This window comes from Salmo trutta, chromosome 10 (genome assembly GCF_901001165.1).
Source record: "Salmo trutta chromosome 10, fSalTru1.1, whole genome shotgun sequence".
Taxonomy (NCBI): domain Eukaryota; kingdom Metazoa; phylum Chordata; class Actinopteri; order Salmoniformes; family Salmonidae; genus Salmo; species Salmo trutta.
The window spans coordinates 33,134,559-33,152,490 of NC_042966.1; the positions used below are offsets into that span (position 1 = coordinate 33,134,559).

At 44.7% G+C, this 17,932-nt stretch overlaps 1 protein-coding gene across 1 annotated transcript in view; it reads right to left on the reverse strand.

The window, feature by feature from the left end:
- LOC115201583 (exportin-5) overlaps positions 1 to 15,245 on the reverse strand; it is a 33,491-nt gene extending 18,246 nt beyond the window's left edge. Inside the window, exons 1-21 of the mRNA XM_029765346.1 lie at positions 15,030 to 15,245; positions 14,219 to 14,340; positions 13,827 to 13,899; positions 13,454 to 13,591; positions 13,073 to 13,255; positions 12,939 to 12,965; positions 12,579 to 12,764; positions 8,871 to 8,947; positions 8,733 to 8,777; positions 8,464 to 8,548; positions 8,264 to 8,347; positions 6,998 to 7,123; positions 6,665 to 6,755; positions 6,375 to 6,503; positions 5,188 to 5,303; positions 4,788 to 4,943; positions 4,651 to 4,692; positions 4,432 to 4,521; positions 4,072 to 4,271; positions 3,458 to 3,554; positions 3,102 to 3,283 (exon numbers count right to left, since the gene is read on the reverse strand). Of these exons, the coding sequence (XP_029621206.1) occupies positions 3,102 to 3,283; positions 3,458 to 3,554; positions 4,072 to 4,271; positions 4,432 to 4,521; positions 4,651 to 4,692; positions 4,788 to 4,943; positions 5,188 to 5,303; positions 6,375 to 6,503; positions 6,665 to 6,755; positions 6,998 to 7,123; positions 8,264 to 8,347; positions 8,464 to 8,548; positions 8,733 to 8,777; positions 8,871 to 8,947; positions 12,579 to 12,764; positions 12,939 to 12,965; positions 13,073 to 13,255; positions 13,454 to 13,591; positions 13,827 to 13,899; positions 14,219 to 14,340; positions 15,030 to 15,131 (2,351 nt within the window). The 5' untranslated portion in view covers positions 15,132 to 15,245. The remainder of the gene's footprint in view (positions 1 to 3,101; positions 3,284 to 3,457; positions 3,555 to 4,071; positions 4,272 to 4,431; positions 4,522 to 4,650; positions 4,693 to 4,787; positions 4,944 to 5,187; positions 5,304 to 6,374; positions 6,504 to 6,664; positions 6,756 to 6,997; positions 7,124 to 8,263; positions 8,348 to 8,463; positions 8,549 to 8,732; positions 8,778 to 8,870; positions 8,948 to 12,578; positions 12,765 to 12,938; positions 12,966 to 13,072; positions 13,256 to 13,453; positions 13,592 to 13,826; positions 13,900 to 14,218; positions 14,341 to 15,029) is intronic.
- Between the last annotated feature and the right edge of the window lie 2,687 nt (positions 15,246 to 17,932).

Here is a 17,932-nt window from a genome sequence, read left to right on the forward strand (position 1 = left end):
CCATCTCCATAGAGGAACTGTGGAGGTCTGTCAGAGTGACCAGCAGGTTCTTGGTCACCTCTCTGACCAAGGCCCTTCACTCCCGATTGCTCAGTTTTGATGGGCGGCCAGCTCTAGGAAGATTCTCGGTGGTTCCAAACTTCTTCCATTTAAGAACGATGGAGGCCACTGTGTTCTTGGGGACCATCAATGCTGCAGACATGTTTTGTTACCCTTCCTCAGATCTGTGCATTGACACAATCCTGTCTCGGAGCTCTACGGACAATTCCTTCGTCCTCATGGCTTGGTTTTTGCTCTGACATGCACTGTCAACTGTGGGACCTTATAGACAAGTGTGTACCTTTCCAAATCATGTCCAATCAATTTAATTTACCACAGGTGGACTCCAATCAAGTTGTAGAAACATCAAGGTTGATCAATGGAAACAGGATGCACCTGTACTCAATTTTGATTCTTACAGCAAAGGGTCTGAATACTTATGTAAATAAGGTATCAGTTTTTTTAATACAATTTGCAAAAAATTTTAAAAACCCGTTTTCGCTTTGTCATTATGGAGGATAGTGTGTAAATTGATGAGAATCATTTTTTGATTCAATTTTAGAACAAGGCTGTAACGTAACAAAATGTTGTAAAAGGAAGGGGTCTGAATACTTTCCAAATGAACTGTATATCCTGCCTGGTTAGTCCTGTCCGTAGGTATCGTCGGACAGGCCCCCCTTCCCACCGTCTTAGCCTCCATTATCTACAGTTGAAGTCGGAAGTTCACATACACTTAGGTTTCTTGTTAACAAACTATAGTTTTGGCAAGTCGGTGAGGACATCTACTTTGTGCATGACAAGTAATTTTCCCAACAATTATTTACAGACAGATTATTTCACTGTATCACAATTCCAGTGGGTCAGAAGTTTACATACACTAAGTTGACTGTGCCTTTAAACAGCTTGGAAAATTCCAGAAAATTATGTCATGGCTTTAGAAGCTTCTGATAGGCTAATTGACATCATTTGAGTCAATTGGAGGTGTACCTGTGGATGTATTTCAAGGCCTACCTTCAAACTCAGTGCCTCTTTGCTTGACATCATGGGAAAATCAAAAGAAATCAACCAAGACCTCATAAAAAACATTGTAGACCTCCACAAGTCTGGTTCATCCAGGGGAGCAATTTCCAAATTCATCTGTACAAACAGTAGTACGCAAGTATAAACACCATGGGACCACGCAGCCGTCATACTGCTCAGGAAGGAGACGCGTTCTGTCTCCTAGAGATGAACGTACTTTGGTGCAAAAAGTGCAAATCAATCCCAGAACAGCAGCAAAGGACCTTGTGAAGATGCTGGAGGAAACATATACAAAAGTATCTATATCCACAGTAAAACGAGTCCTACATCGACATAACCTGAAAGGCCGCTCAGCAAGGAAAAAGCCACTGCTCCAAAGTCACCATAAAAAAGCCAGACTACGGTTTGCAACTGCACATGGGGATGAAGATCATACTTTCTGGAAAAAATGTCCTCTGGTCTGATGAAACAAAAACAGAACTGTTTGGTCATAATGACTATCGTTATCTTTGGAGGAAAAAGGGGGAGGCTTGCAAGCCAAAAAACACCATCCCAACCATGAAGCACGGCGGTGGCAGCATCATGTTGTGGGGGTGCTTTGCTGCAGGAGGGACTGGTGCACTTCACAAAATAGATGGCATCATGAGGTAGGAAAATTATGTGGATATATTGAAGCAACATCTCAAGACATCAGTCAGGAAGTTAAAGCTTGGTCGCAATGGGTCTACCAAATGGACAATGACCCCAAGCATACTTCCAAAGTTGTGGCAAAATGGCTTAAGGACAACAAAGTCAAGGTATTGGAGTGGACATCACAAAGCCCTGACCTCAATCCTATAGAAAATGTGTGGGCAGAACTGAAAAAGTGTCCGTGAGCAAGGAGGCCTACAAACCTGACTCAGTTACACCAGCTCCGTCAAGAGGATTGAGCCAAAATTCACCCAACTTATTGTGGGAATCTTGTGGAAGGCTACCAGAAACATTTGACCCAAGTTAAGTAATTGAAAGACAATGCTACCAAATACTAATTGAGTGTATGTACACTTCTGACCCACTGGGAATGTGAGGAAAGAAATAAAAGCTGAAATAAATAACTCTACTTTTATTCTGATATTTCATATCATATCAATATTTCATATTCTTAAAATAAAGTGGTGATCCTACCGGACCTAAGACATAATTTTTTACTAGGATTAAATGTCAGGAATTGTGGAAAACTGAGTTTAAATGTATTTGGCTAAGGTGTATGTAAACTTCCAACATCAACTGTATTCTGCAACAGTCTACGCGCCTTCGGGCTAGGATCAGTCTGTCCTATCTGGTGAAATTCTCCTGTCTTATCTGGTGTCCTGTGTGACTTAAGTATCCACCCTCTAATTCTCCCATCTCTCTCTCGCTCTTCCCTCCTGGAGGCCCTGAGCCCAAGGACCATGCCTAAGGACTACCTGGCCTGATTACTCCTGGCTGTCCCCGTCTCACCTGGTAGTGCTGATGCTCCCGTTTCCTGCGGCTATGGAACCCTGACCTGTTCACCGGACATGCTACCTTGTCCCAGACTTACTGTATTCCACCCTCTCTTCCACTTGCTGTCTCAACCTCTGAATGCTCTGCTATGAAAAGTCAACAGACATTAACTACTGAGGTGCTGACCTGTTCTACCCTCTACAACCACTGATTATTGTTTGACCCTGCTGGTCATCTATGGACGTTTGAACATCTTGAAGAACAATCTGACCTTAAATCGCCACCCGACACAGCCAGAAGAGGACTGGCCACCCCTCAGAGCCTGATTCCTCTAAAGGTTTCTTCCTAAGTTCCTGCATTTCTAGGCAGTTTTTCCTAGCCACTGTGCTTCTACATCGCTTGCTGTTTGGTGTTTTAGGCTGGGTTTCTGTATAAGCACATTGTGACATCTGCTGATGTAAAAAGGGCTTTATAAATACAGTTGATTGATTACCATCACAAACACTATCATCATTCCAAACACATGCACACGGTGTCTTTATCTCCAACACCCCCACCCCCTCTACACATCCCCTTACCTGATGAGGGCGAGCAGGTTGGGCAGCAGGGCCAGGACCTGGGGGGTGCAGGGGTTTCTGTAGATTGGGGCTCCAGAAGGGGTGTAGCCCGCCACGAAGCCCCCCGCCTTAGCCTCCTCCAGGTCAGCCGGCCAGCGTGCCCTCTTCACCACCCCCAGGATGGTGTATACACAGAAACTCAACTGGAGGGAAGGAGGGCAGGGTGGGGGAGAGAAACAGGGAATAGGACACTTTCGATATACAGTAGTTGATGTTTTGGCAGGACTGGCAAGCCTGACATCACATAGAAAGTTTTAGCACTTAGCCATGAACACACACACACACACACACACACACACACACACACACACACATACCCGTGACCTGTTGATGCCTGTTGTGTAGTCTGTGCCTTCAGCCATCAGCTGATCAGCACCAACGAAGGCCAGGAACAGAGCAGGTTCCAACAGCACCCTGATACACACAGAGAGGACAACCATTTATATTATACATTGTGTGTGTGTGTATAGCATGTGTATGTACGCATGTTGTTTGCACGTGTTATGAAAATCAGTTTCTTGCTTAGTGAAAACCACTTCATAACACACGTGACCGCACTCCTTGACAACGTTCCAACGGTTACCAATTGGATGGCTCCATCCGTGACATTTCAAGCCAGCTATGGAGTGAGCTTACGTTCTTAACTCTAGTACACACGCTCGTGGGAGGTAGGTAGCCTAGTGGTCAGAGCTTTGGGCTAGTAACCGAAAGGTTGCTAGATCGAATCCCCGAGCTGACAAGGTAAAAATCTGTCATTCTGCCTCTGAACAAGGCAGTTAACCCACTGTTCCTAGGCCATCATTGTAAATAAGAATTTGTTCTTAACTGACTTCCCTAGTTAAACAATGATTAAATAAAAAATAAATAAAAAGTGTGTCTGCAGTGAGTGTGTGTATACACAGTTCAGTGTGTATAATGTGTGTGTACATACTGCCTCATCTCGTCGGAGGTCCAGCGAGCGGCCACAGTGGCCATGAGCTCCTCCAGGAAGGCCTTCTGCTTGGTGTAGTCTTTGAACTGGTTACTGATGAGGACCAGAGCCTCTATCAGAGCACACTTCTCCATCTGGGTCAACAGGGCCTCGTTGGAGAACAGCTTCTTCACCTGATTATACAGTATGTCAAAACATGGCTGCAGAGAGAGAGAGATGTTTATGATGAAAACATACACACTTGTAAGATTCAATAGATGTAAGTGATAGTGATGAAACACTATCGGTTCCTTTCTGCTGCACAGTGCTGGAGGAGCACAGTCCTCTAGGACTGGGAGGAACGTGACCACGGACACATACCAGAATGAACCATGGGTAATCTCGAGACATCTTGATGATGGAGGAGCAGGCGTGTCTTCTGACGTTCTTCACCGCACGCGTCCGTGGCGCCTGAAAATGACATCACAGATCAGATTGATGATTGGACCGAATACTTTGCCTCGGACACCTATTATTTTTTATACAATCCCAAAGAACACACATCTGTCATCCCTCCTAAGAATACTTAAGACGGCTCACCTTGCTCTCCTCTACCACCTCAAATGTGATGGAGGCAAACAGCTGGGAAAGAAAAAACAACAGTTAGACACCCTCCACATGAAGACGGAGAGATTATAGATCGGTGTGTGTGTGTGTGTACACGTTTGGGTGTTCACCTTGTACAGAACCTGAGGCAGGAAGTGAGGTCGGTGTGTGACGAAGGGGAAGAGGGAGGAGAGGTTGGTGAGGACACAGGACAGGATGAGAGGGTCTTGGGTGTCGTAGTTCAACACTGCCTGTAGCAGCTCAATGCCCTGATCTACTGGCAACTTCTACAGAAAGGGCAGAGAAACACCAGAGTTAGTGGTTCGTCGTCATCATTTCCTTTCATTACATTCATAACACTTGTTTATGTTCTTGAGCCATGGTTTTGTCTTTCAACAATACCTACAAGTAGTAGGGAACCCGACTGGTGGCGTTCACACGTTGACCGTCTTTGGATAGCGTATCACCCTCTCTACCCCTCCAACTCTCTGCTGTGTGTATCCAATAGCATTCTGTTTTGCTTCCTCATACCTCAACCTCCACGTTCTTGAAGATCTGTCCCACAACACTCTCTGTGAAGAAGGTCATAGCATCCCACTGGACCGCTGACGGAGACAGGATAGAGCATAGCCCCTCAGCCATCTTAGCTGGAAAGGAGGAGGAGAGAGAAGACAGAGGAGGGAGGGAGAGAGAAAGACAGGAGGGAGGAGGAGGAGGGAGGAAGAGAGAGAGAGAGAGAAGACAGGAGGGAGGAGGAAGGGAGAGAGAGACAGGAGGGAGGAGGAGGAAGGAGGAAGAGAGAAGACAGAGGGAAGAAGATGGAGAGAGAGAAGACAGAGGAGGGAGGGAGAAAGACAGGAGGGAGGAGGAGGAAGGGAGGAAGAGAGAGAGAAGACAGGAGGGAGGAGGAAGAGAGAGAAGACAGGAGGGAGGAGGAAGGGAGAAAGAAACAGGAGGGAGGAGGAGGAAGAGAGAGAAGACAGAGGGAAGAAGATGGAGAGAGAAGACAGATGGAGGGAAAAAGGTGAGAAGAAAGTCTATAGTTAATAACACTAATTATCTAATTAGTTAACAGGCACCACCAGTATCAATCCCTTTCAGAGTTATGAGAATTCATCTAAATGTGTGTGTTACGGGTGACCTAGAGTGAGAATTCATCTAAATGTGTGTGTTACGGGCGACCTAGAGTGAGAATTCATCTAAATGTGTGTTACTGGTGACCTAGAGTGAGAATTCATCTAAATGTGTGTGTTACGGGTGACCTAGAGTGAGAATTCATCTAAATGTGTGTGTTACGGGTGACCTAGAGTGAGAATTCATCTAAATGTGTGTGTTACTGGTGACCTAGAGTGAGAATTCATCTAAATGTGTGTGTTACGGGTGACCTAGAGTGAGAATTAATATCATCCATATAAAGAAGCATTTCCTTTATAAGAACCTCAACTGTCTACTTCCTCTTGATACGGGTTAACTCTTGATTAGAGCAGTCAGCTCAGATGACCTAGAAACGTACTAATGACCCGAGTCCACAGCCTCTCCAGTTATGAACCCCACACCTACTCTTGTGGTAGTCTGACTGCTGTGGCTGGCAGCGTGTTAATCCCCCAGGGACTCCTCCAAGACGCTGTTTCATACTGACACATTTATCATCACACACACACACGACCCCCCCCTTCCCAGATCTTCAGTGTGAACCACAGTCAAGAAGCAGGACGTACACCCAGTGGTCCCGATGTCAATGGGTGTACTGATCTGATACTGCAGCCACTCTGCTGCGATCTGGAAGCCCTCCAAGGGAACCACACGACACGCGTTCCGCACCGCCTCCCCCTGCTGCGCTCGGAACGCTGGAACACATCGGAACACATCGGAACACGGACACAAGCATCAGGGTGCTGATCAGTAGGAACAAACTGGAGAGAACATTCTTTGATAGCAAATAAATAAATATATATTAAGATTGCATAAATCCAAGTTATTCAAATAAAATAGGAGTGACATTGCTTACAGTTGAAGAAGGAGTTGAAGTCTTCATCACTGTCGAAGTCATGACGGGAGTACTCACAGCTGGGACTGTCGTTCCTGGAAGGGAAACCAGTCTAGCAGGAGGAGCACGAGAACACAAAGTCGTGGAATTAAAGAACCTACCTTCCCAAAGCATGTAAAGAAACAATATAAATATTGGAGAAGCTCAACCTTTTGGTGTAGTTGTCATTATTTATCATAGTTTGTGTGTAACCCAATGAGTCCTTTACTTGCTCATTTTTCTAATGTACATTTGGATACTTTAATGTGCACCTGCACAAAGTCTTGGACGCACGAACGTTGTAGCCCGTCTCACCTTGACTAGGTTGGTCATGGTGGCTCTGAAGTACTTGATCATCATCTGGATGATGACAGGATCCTTAGAGAGAATCTCATGTCTGAACAGGGTTCCCCATGTGATCTGGGTGGAAGATCTTAGGAACTGTCGGGGAAAGAAAAGAAATACAGAGTAGAATAGATTTATCAGAAGAGATCAAAAAATGAAAGAATAAACCTGTCAACATTCAGTGCTCAAGGCCCAGAATTGACAAAGGGGGATATGGAGAAACAGCAGTATTAGCTAGCTGTATGGGATTTGAATCAAGAGCCTGTGGCTGGTACTTTACTGTGACAGCAGGTAACCCACCTGGCTGGTACTTTACTGTGACAGCAGGTAACCCACCTGGCTGGTACTTTACTGTGACAGCAGGTAAGTCACCTGGCTGGTACTTTACTGTGACAGCAGGTAACCCACCTGGCTGGTACTTTACTGTGACAGCAGGTAACCCACCTGGCTGGTACTTTACTGTGACAGCAGGTAAGTCACCTGGCTGGTACTTTACTGTGACAGCAGGTAACCCACCTGGCTGGTACTTTACTGTGACAGCAGGTAAGTCACCTGGCTGGTACTTTACTGTAACAGTTGGTAACCCACCTGGCTGGTACTTTACTGTAACAGCAGGTAACCCACCTGGCTGGTACTTCACTGTGACAACAGGTAACCCACCTGGCTGGTACTTTACTGTGACAGTTGGTAACCCACCTGGCTGGTACTTTACTGTGACAGCAGGTAAGTCACCTGGCTGGTACTTTACTGTGACAGCAGGTAAGTCACCTGGCTGGTACTTTACTGTGACAGCAGGTAAGTCACCTGGCTGGTACTTTACTGTGACAGCAGGTAACCCACCTGGCTGGTACTTCACTGTGACAACAGGTAACCCACCTGGCTGGTACTTCACTGTAACAGTTGGTAACCCACCTGGCTGGTACTTTTCTGTGACAGCAGGTAACCCACCTGGCTGGTACTTTACTGTGACAGCAGGTAACCCACCTGGCTGGTACTTCACTGTGACAACAGGTAACCCACCTGGCTGGTACTTTACTGTGACAGCAGGTAACCCACCTGGCTGGTACTTTACTGTGACAGCAGGTAAGTCACCTGGCTGGTACTTTACTGTGACAGCAGGTAAGTCACCTGGCTGGTACTTTACTGTGACAGCAGGTAACCCACCTGGCTGGTACTTTACTGTGACAGCAGGTAACCCACCTGGCTGGTACTTTACTGTGACAGCAGGTAACCCACCTGGCTTGGGTGAGTGGTGAAGGCCAGGAATGCTTCTGTGTACTTGCTGAGGTTTGCAGGTACATCTACCTCCACATCTGAACCCTGCATTAGAAACACATAAGACAAAGGACAGAATCATCAAGTACTATATAGAAAATACACACGTAAAACAATATAGTAAATAGATGATGGTAATCAGACAGTACAGACAGACTCACCACTAAGAAGCAGAGTTGGCTGCCAAGGGAACACAGGACCTGACAAAGCCTCTTCAGGAAGATATAGTGTCTCTCCACCACTGGCCTGGGGGTGGAGGGGTCAAATCAAAACTTGATTTAAACACAGCACACTTCACAGAAAGAAAAAGAACAGGCCATATGAGCGCCAATGCTAATGGTGAATATCAACCCTGTTCTAGAGCAAAAAAAAGCTAAGACTGCTGGGCAGGCACTCTGACGTTGAACACCAACATGTGTAGGCTACTCACTGTGTCGGAGAGGATTTGTTGCATGTTGCTGCTCCATCTGCAGACCTGTAGCCACAAACCAATGAGAATGAGAAGCCAGAACGAGCTAGAAATGCTTCTGTGTAAAGCCTTATGGGTGATGAGGGGAATGGTACTCACTGTGCTGCAGACAAGATGTAGTGCATGGCGACATCATCAAACAGCACCATGAGCGGTTTCCTGTCCTCCAGCTTCCCCTGCGGAGACACCAGGCACATTGTTTTGTATTTTTATTTCACCAGGTAGGCCAGTTGAGAACAAGTTCTCATTTACAACTGCGACCTGGCCAAGATAAAGCAAAGCAGTGCGACACAAACAACAACAGTTACACATGGAATAAACAAGCGTACAGTAAATAACACAATAGAAAAAAGAAAGTCTATATACATTGTCTGCAAATGGCGTGAGGAGGTAAGGAAATAAATAGGCCATAGTAGCGAAGTAATTACAATTTAGCAAATTAACACTGGAGTGATAAATGAGCAGATGATGATGTGCAAGTAGAAATACTGGTGTTGAAAAGAGCAGAAAAGTAAATAAAAACAATATGGGGATGAGGTAGGTAGATTGGATGGGCTATTTACAGATGGGCTATGAACAGCCGCAGCGATTGGTTAGATGCTCTGATAGCTGATGTTTAAAGTTAGTGAGGGAAATATACGTCTCCAGCTTCAGTGATTTTTGCAATTTGTTGCAGTCATTGGCAGCAGAGAACTGGAAGAAAAGGCAGCCAAAGGAGGTGTTGGCTTTGGGGATGACCAGTGAAATATACCTGCTGGAACGTGTGCTACCGGTGGGTGTTGTTATCGTGACCAGTGAGCTGAGATAAGGCGGGGCTTTACCTAGCATAGACTTATAGATAACCTGGAGCCAGTGGGTCTGGCGATGAATATGAAGCGAGGGCCAGCCGACGAGAGCATACAGGTCGCAGTGGTGGGTAGTATATGGAGCTTTGGTGACAAAACAGATGGCACTGTGATAGACTACATCCAATTTGCTGAGTAGAGTGTTGGAGGCTATTTTGTAAATGACATCACCGAAGTCGAGGATAGGTAGGATAGTCAGTTTTACGAGGGTATGTTTGGCAGCATGAGTGAAGGAGGCTTTGTTGCGAAATAGGAAGCCGATTCTAGATTTAATATTGTTTAATATGAGTCTGGAAGGAGAGTTTACAGTCTAGTCAGACACCTAGGTATTTGTAGATGTCCACATATTCTAAGTCAGAAGCGTCCAGAGTAGTGATGCTGGGCGGGTGGGTGCAGGCAGCGAACGGTTGAAAAGCATGCATTTGGTTTTACTAGCGTTTAAGAGCAGTTGGAGGCCACGGAAGCAGTGTTGTATGGCATTGAAGCTTGTTTGGAGATTAGTTAGCACAGTGTCCAAAGAAGGGCCAGATGTATGCAGAATGGTGTCGTCTGCATAGAGGTGGATCAGAGAATCACCAGCAGCAAGAGCGACATCATTGATATATACAGAGAAAAGAGTCGGCCCGAGAATTTAACCCTGTGGCACCCCCATAGAGACTGCCAGAGGTCCGGACAATAGGCCCTCCGATTTGACACACTGAACTGTCTGAGAAGTAGTTGGTGAACCAAGCGAGGCAGTCATTTGAGAAACCAAGGCTGTTGAGTCTGCCGATAAGAATACGGTGATTGACGGAGTCGAAATCCTTGGCCAGGTCGATGAAGACAGCTGCACAGTACTGTCTTTAAGACGTTAACCTGTTGGGACAAGGGGGCAGTATTTTCACGGCCGGATAAAAAAACGTACCCGATTTAAACTGGTTACTACTCTTGCCCAGAAACAAAAAATGCATATTTTTAGTAGATTTGGATAGAAAACACTAAAGTTTCTAAAACTGTTTGAATGGTGTCTGTGAGTATAACAGAACTCATATGGCAGGCAAAAACCTGAGAAAATTCCAAGCAGGAATTGGCCTGTCTGAGAATTTGTAGTTCTTTCTAGTCCCTTTCGAAACTACAGTATCCGTGGGGTTACGTAGCACTTTCTAAGGCTTCCATTGGCTCTCTAAAGCCTTCAGAAAGCGGATTGAGGCGTCTCCTGTCTCTGGGCAGAGTATAGGAGCTCAGTTTGTCAGTGGTCTGCCTGGTGACAAAGAGATTGGATATGCGCATTCACGCGACCAGGCTGTTTTTTCTTTTCCTCTTTGAATGAATACACTATTGTCCGGTTGGAATATTATCGCTATTTTACGATAAAAATACCATAAAAATTGATTTTAAACAGCGTTTGACATGCTTCTAAGTACGGTAATGGAACATTTAAAAAAAAATTGTCTCGATATGCGCTCGCGCGTTACCCTTTGGATAGTGACCTGAACGCACGAACAAAACGGAGGTATTTGGACATAACTATGGATGATTTGGAACAAAAACAACATTTCTTGTGGAAGTAGCAGTCCTGGGAGAGCATTCTGACGAAGAACAGCAAAGGTAATACAATATTTCTAATACTAATTCTGAGTTTAGTGTGCCTCGAACGTGGCGGGTGTCAAAATAGCTAGCAGTGATGGCTGAGCTATGTACTCAGAATATTACAAAATGTGCTTTCGCCGAAAAGCTATTTTAAAATCTGACATAGCGATTGCATGAAGGAGTTCTGCATCTATAATTCTTAAAATAATTGGTATGTATTTTGTCAACGTTTATGATGAGTAATTTAGTAAATTCACCAGAAGTTTTTGGTGGGAATGCATGTTCTGAACATAACACACCAATGTAAAAAGCTGTTTTTGGATATAAATATGAACTTGATTGAACAAAACATACATGTATTGTATAACATAATGTCCAAGGAGTGTCATCTGATGAAGATCAAAGGTTAGTGCTTCATTTAGCTGTGTATTGGGTTTTTGTGACATATATGCTTGCTTGGAAAATGGCTGTGTGATTATTTTGGGCTATGTACTCTCCTAACATAATCTAATGTTTTGCTTTCGCTGTAAAGCCTTTTTGAAATCGGACAATGTGGTTAGATTAACAAGAGTCTTATCTTTAAAATGGTGTAAAATAGTCGTATGTTTGAAAAATTGAAATAATTGCATTTTTGAGGTTTTTGTATTTCGCGCCACGCTGTTCCACTGGCTGTTGAATAGAGTGGGACGGTCACGTCCCACTTGCCCAGAGAGGTTAAGATGACACAGCAGTTTTCACAGCCCTGTGACGTACCTGACTAGTCCTGGCCATTCAGTAGCTGTAGACCTCCATTTCACATTCCAACATATATATTTTTTATTTACTTAACTAGGCAAGTCATTTAAGAAAATATTATTATTTACAATGACGCCTACCCCGGCTAAACACGGACGACGCTTGGCCAATTGTGCGCCGCCCTATGGGATTCCCAATCACGGCCGGATGTGATACAGCCTGGAATCGAACCAGGCACTGTAAAGATGCCTCTAGCGCTGAGATGCAATGTCTTAGACCGCAGCACCACTCGGGAGCCGTGAACAAATATTTGGTCCTGTCCTAAAAAGGGGTGTGCCTGCAGTAAGGGGTGTGTCTGAACATAAAGGGGCCTGTCAGGTCCTACAGAGCCTGTCTCCAGTAAGGGGAGTGTCTGGACATAAAGGGGCCTGTCAGGTCCTACAGACCATGTCTCCAGTAAGGGGTGTGTCTGAACATAAAGGGGCCTGTCAGGTCCTACAGAGCCTGTCTCCATTAAGGGGAGTGTCTGGATATAAAGGGGCCTGTCAGGTCCTACAGAGCCTGTCTCCATTAAGGGGAGTTTCTGGACATAAAGGGGCCTGTCAGGTCCTACAGAGCCTGTCTACAGTAAGGGGAGTGTCTAGTACTGTGTACTAACCTTGCGGCTGATGGCAATGAGCAGGCACTCGGCAGCCTCCAGCTGCAGCTCTGTCTCACTGAGCAGCAGACACAGCATCTCCAGCAGGCGACAGTTGTCATTGGTGAGGTGGGCCAGGGCCACCCAGTCTATGTAGCCTGCCAGGGTGTTCAGAGCAGCCACGCCTACACGACAGTGGGCCTTGGCCTAACCAGGTGGGGGAGGGGGGGGGCAGGAAACAGAGGGAGGGAAGAGGAGGAAGGAAGGAGTAGGGAGGGGAGAGATGGGGTAGGGGCAGAACAGAGAAGTCTCTTTAGCTGGGGGTCTAAATGTAAATATAATACATTAGAATATATATATTGTAGTACATCTCCTTCCTACCTGCAATTCTTGGCCTGGTATTTTTTTCTGGAAGATACACAAAAAGGTAGAACATATCAATAAAAGAGGTGAAAAATACTGCCGCAAAAAAATATACACCATGAGACAGACAGGTGTAACCATTGTCTGTTTACCAGTTTGCGGTACTCGTCGACGTGGAGCTGCAGGATGGTGAGCAGGAAGCTAAAGATGCTATCCATGTTCTGGGTGAGGGTCTGCTGGATGTCCCTGCGGCGCTGGGCGGGCAGGGTCTGGAAGGTGATCACATCCTCCGCTAGCCGCAGCAGGATCATCATCACCAGCTCTGTCTGGGCCTCCTGGGGCCGGGGAGGGAATGAGGGAGGGAGAGGGAGTTGGCATTAATCTGATCGCAACAACTTTATTTGTATACTGTAATGTACTCTCCAATTGAATCCATTGATGTTTTGAGCCCTGAAAGTTGCTCCGGGGGGCCCTTGGCACCCCGCCAACATAACAACCTAGGGGAAACACTGAAATGGAAAGTGCTGACTCACCCCTATGCTGGTCAGTGCCTCCATCTCCTTGAGCATGTCAGGCCAGTGCTGAGGCCATTCTCTCTTGATCATCTCCACTATGATCCGTGCGAGAACGTCCTTGATGTGACTCTCCTCCTCCAGGATAGGATAGGTGCCCTGCAGAGAGGCAGTGTGCCAGTCAGGGAACGGACTAGTGGCAGCATATTAATTAACGTACACCTAACAGATCACGCAACAATGCGGAATTTGTTGGTTTATTTCTACTTTTGTTTTTAACTATATTTGCTATTCGGTGGACAGACCACCATTAATTCCCTTCATCATCTTGTCTGCCACATACCTTTTCTAGAAAAATAGAGAAAGAGGGTGTTTATCACCCAGACAGACTTACAGATGACAACAGCCCCATGGCACAGTTCTTCAGCTGGACTTTCTCCTGCTGTGGCATGTTGTTCCATCTGAACCTATTCTCAACATGAAGAAAAACAAGGTTTTGGGGAACACATTGGCAGCACGTGTCCAGTCCACATGTGTAGGGGAATATCTTGATGACAATGATGGAGTGGCTGGTAGTCTAGCAGTTAAGGGCATTGGGCCAGTAACCGAAAGGGCACTGGTTCAAATCCCTGAGCTGACTAGAAAAAAATATGTCGATGTGCCCTTGAGCAAGGCACCTAACCCTAATTGCTCCTGTAAGTCGCTCTGGATAAGCATGTCTGCTAAATGACTGAAATGTAAATGTGCAGAACTGAATCATAATGACAAATATACTCATGAACTCACTTGATGACGTGCTCCAGTATCTGTAGACCAAAGTGCCTCACCACTGCTGTTTGGGCTTTATCTGCTAAGTGTAGCCCACATGGGACACAGAATGGACACTTCTCTTTGAATTCTTCACAAAACTGAAGAGGAAAAAGAGACACGATGGACAAGTTAATAATATGCGCTCATTCAATTAGCTACCTTGCGGTAGTCAGCTAGAACAAACTCATTCACATTAATGACGTTTGAAACATCAAAACGGGGAACTTGCAATGATATCAGTCATAGTTATGGAGTTTATGGAACTTTACAAAGAAGTGAATTATGAGGAGTCGAAGATTGCTACTGTAGCTAGTAAGTAGCTGCTGGCAATCAAGCAAGACGCTCTCAAAACACTGAATAACTCAAGTTTATTCAACGCAATCAATATATCTAGGCTAAATTCTTGGCATAAGTGATATTGCATTCAGTTTGAGTGCATCAGGCATCAGTAATGGTTCTGCACAGATATCTAGGTTGCTACCGGTGTGCAATGAATGAAATCTGCAGCTGGCAACGTGATGGGCATGGAATGTTAGCCATCTGACGTTAGCTAGCTAGTTAGCTAGCTAGCTAGCAAGCTACGCCCATTGATTAATCCATGCAATAGACATGGTAAAATGCCACGATCGACGTCTATAGTGCTAAGTTATAACTAGCTAGCTATGTATGTATTTATTTAACAACACAGCCCATTCTCAGTCAAGTAACCACATCGCAACTGGGAAAGCTAGCTAGCTGGCGCCTTACCAGCTAACGTTAGCTAACTAGCATCTAGCCATCAAGATACCTTTAGGGCCTCCAGACGATATATTTGGCTAGATTCCGCGTCCATCATCACGTTAACAGCTTTGATGAGGTGATCACACATTTCAGACACTGGTTCACCCATGACTTTGAGTAGCGTCTTCAGAAAGTGAGATGAATGCTAACGGTACTTCACTTTGCAAAACACCTGCAGAATGGGTAAACTGCACGCGCTTCGATAATTCACAGCATGTACACATGCACAACGTGCTGCGCATGAACGTTCCACAAAATAGGTGTGGAATTTTGGGACTTGTAGTTTTCTTGGCTGAGGGTGGGATTCCAGAGCACAGAGTGACAAATGTCACTGTGTGTGAAAAAAAAAATACACATACAAATACTTTATTTAATTGAAATGATTGTGTCAGCACAAAGAAAATGCCTTAATTTGGTCTTTTGAAATGTGACTTTTAGGCCAGCCTCCATTCCCGCCAGCCTTCCTTTATCTGGCCGAGGCACAGGTATCAAATCAAATCACATTATATTTGTCACATGTGCCGAATATAACAGGTGTAGGTAGACCTTACCGTGAAATGCTTACTTACAAGCTCTTAACCAACAATGCAGTTCAAGAAATAGAATTAATAAAATATTTACTAAATAAACTACAGTTTAAAAAAAAAAGTTTAAAAAAGTAATTGACTGTTTGTTTAATTTGATTTGGTCTACCACACCACGTCAAGCTATATAGGCCTACGCCATTCAATTGTTTTAAACCGCCATGTACAACTGCTCTTAGTAGGCCTATGTAAACCGCCATGTACAACTGCTCTTAGTAGGCCTATGTAAACCGCCATGTACAACTGCTCTTAGTAGGCCTATGTAAACCGCCATGTACAACTGCTCTTAGTAGGCCTATGTAAACCGCCATGTACAACTGCTCTTAGTAGGCCTATGTAAACCGCCATGTACAACTGCTCTTAGTAGGCCTATGTAAACCGCCATGTACAACTGCTCTTAGTAGGCCTATGTGTATTATATTTAAACCAGGGATTCCCAAACTTTTTTGATACATGACCCCAAAATGTTTCACAACGCCACCATGTAAAAAAACAGCCAATGTTTAGTTTTTATTTGGGTTCCTGACAGTCTATTACAAATCAGTCTGACAGTACTTTCAAAGTACTTCAATCTGAAGGAACTGTGGTTTGAAGTGACCAAAATGCATCCAAAAGGTCCTCAGGCAATAATTGCGTATGATCATCTGTGTAGAAAATATCATCATTGCTTTCAATTAAGACGTTTTTGCATTCAAAGTTAGGGTCACATGTCACAACCGCATATCGTAACCACAGTAAAACTGATTTTTTTGTCTCTCAAGAGTTTCTCTTGTGACCCAATTTTCAAGTCAGACCCATAGTTTGGGAAACACTGAAATAGAATAGTATACAAGTATTTTTGCATCATACCCGTCGTATACAGTACCAGTTAAAAGTCGACACACCTACTAATTCAAGGGTTATTCTTTATTTTTACTATTTAATACATTGTAGAATAACAGTGAAGATATTAAAACAAAGAAATAACACATATGGAATCATGTAGTAAGCAAAAAAGTGTTAAACAAATGAAAATATATTTTATATTTTCAATTCTTCAAAGTAGCCATCCTTTGACTTTATGACAGCTTTGCACACTCTTGGCATTCTCTCAACCAGCTTCATGAGGTAGTCACCTGGAATGCATTTAAATTAACAGGTGTGCATTGTTAAAAGTTAATTTGTGGAATTTCTTTCCTTCTTAATGTGTTTGAGACAATCAGTTGTGCTGTGACAAGATAGGCTTGGTATACAGAATATAGCCCTATTTGGTAAAAGACCAAGTCCATATGATGGCAAGAGCAGCTCAAACAAGCAAAGAGAAATGACAGTCCATCATTTCTTTAAGACATGAAGGTCAGTCAATACGGAACATTTCAAGAACCTACGAAAGTTTCTTCAAGTGCAGTCGCAAAAACCATCAAGCGCTATGATGAAACAGACTCTCAATAGGACCGGCACAATAATGGACGACCCAGAGTTACCTCTGTTGCAGAAGATACGTTTATTAGATATAACTGCACCTCAGATTGCAGCCCAAATAAATGCTTCACAGAGTTCAAATTACAGACACATCTCAATGTCAACTGTTCAGAGGAGACTGCGTGAATCAGGCCTTCATGGTCAAATTGCTGCAAAGAAACCACTACTAAAGGACACCAATAATAAGAAGAGACTTGCTTGGGCCAAGAAACACAAGCGATGGACATTCGACTGGTGGATATCTGTCATTTGGTCTGATGAGTCCAAATGTGAGAATTTTAGTTCCAACCGCCGTGAGACACAGAGTAGGTGAACGGATTATGTCCGCATGTGTGATTCTGTCACGGGTGTTGAAAGGAGAAGAGGACCAAAGTGCAGCGTGTGTGTCGTTCCACATTTTATTTATACTGTGAAACTATACAATACATAAATACACTGAATAGAAAAAAACAACAAACTGTGACGCAGAGATGAACACATACACAACTCAAAATTAATCACCCACAAAACCCAGGTGGAAAAACCCCTACTTAAGTATGATCTCCAATTAGATCTCCTCTAATTGGAGATCATCCCAAACAAAACCCCCAACATAGACCGCACCTAGACAAAACAACAACAAACACCCTCCTCAAAAAAAGAAAAGAAGGGAGGGCAGGCTGGGTAACTTGTCTATGGCGGTTCTGGTGCAGTACCCAGAACCCTATCATCCAGCGGATCCTCCCACAGAGGAGGCGGCTCCGGTTCGGGGCGTAACCCCCGCTCCGCACGCTGATCCCTCTGCTTCAGTACCACCGGACCGTGGATCGTCATCGGAGGCTCCAGGCTGCAGACCGCCGCCGGAGGCTCCGGGCTGCAGACCGCC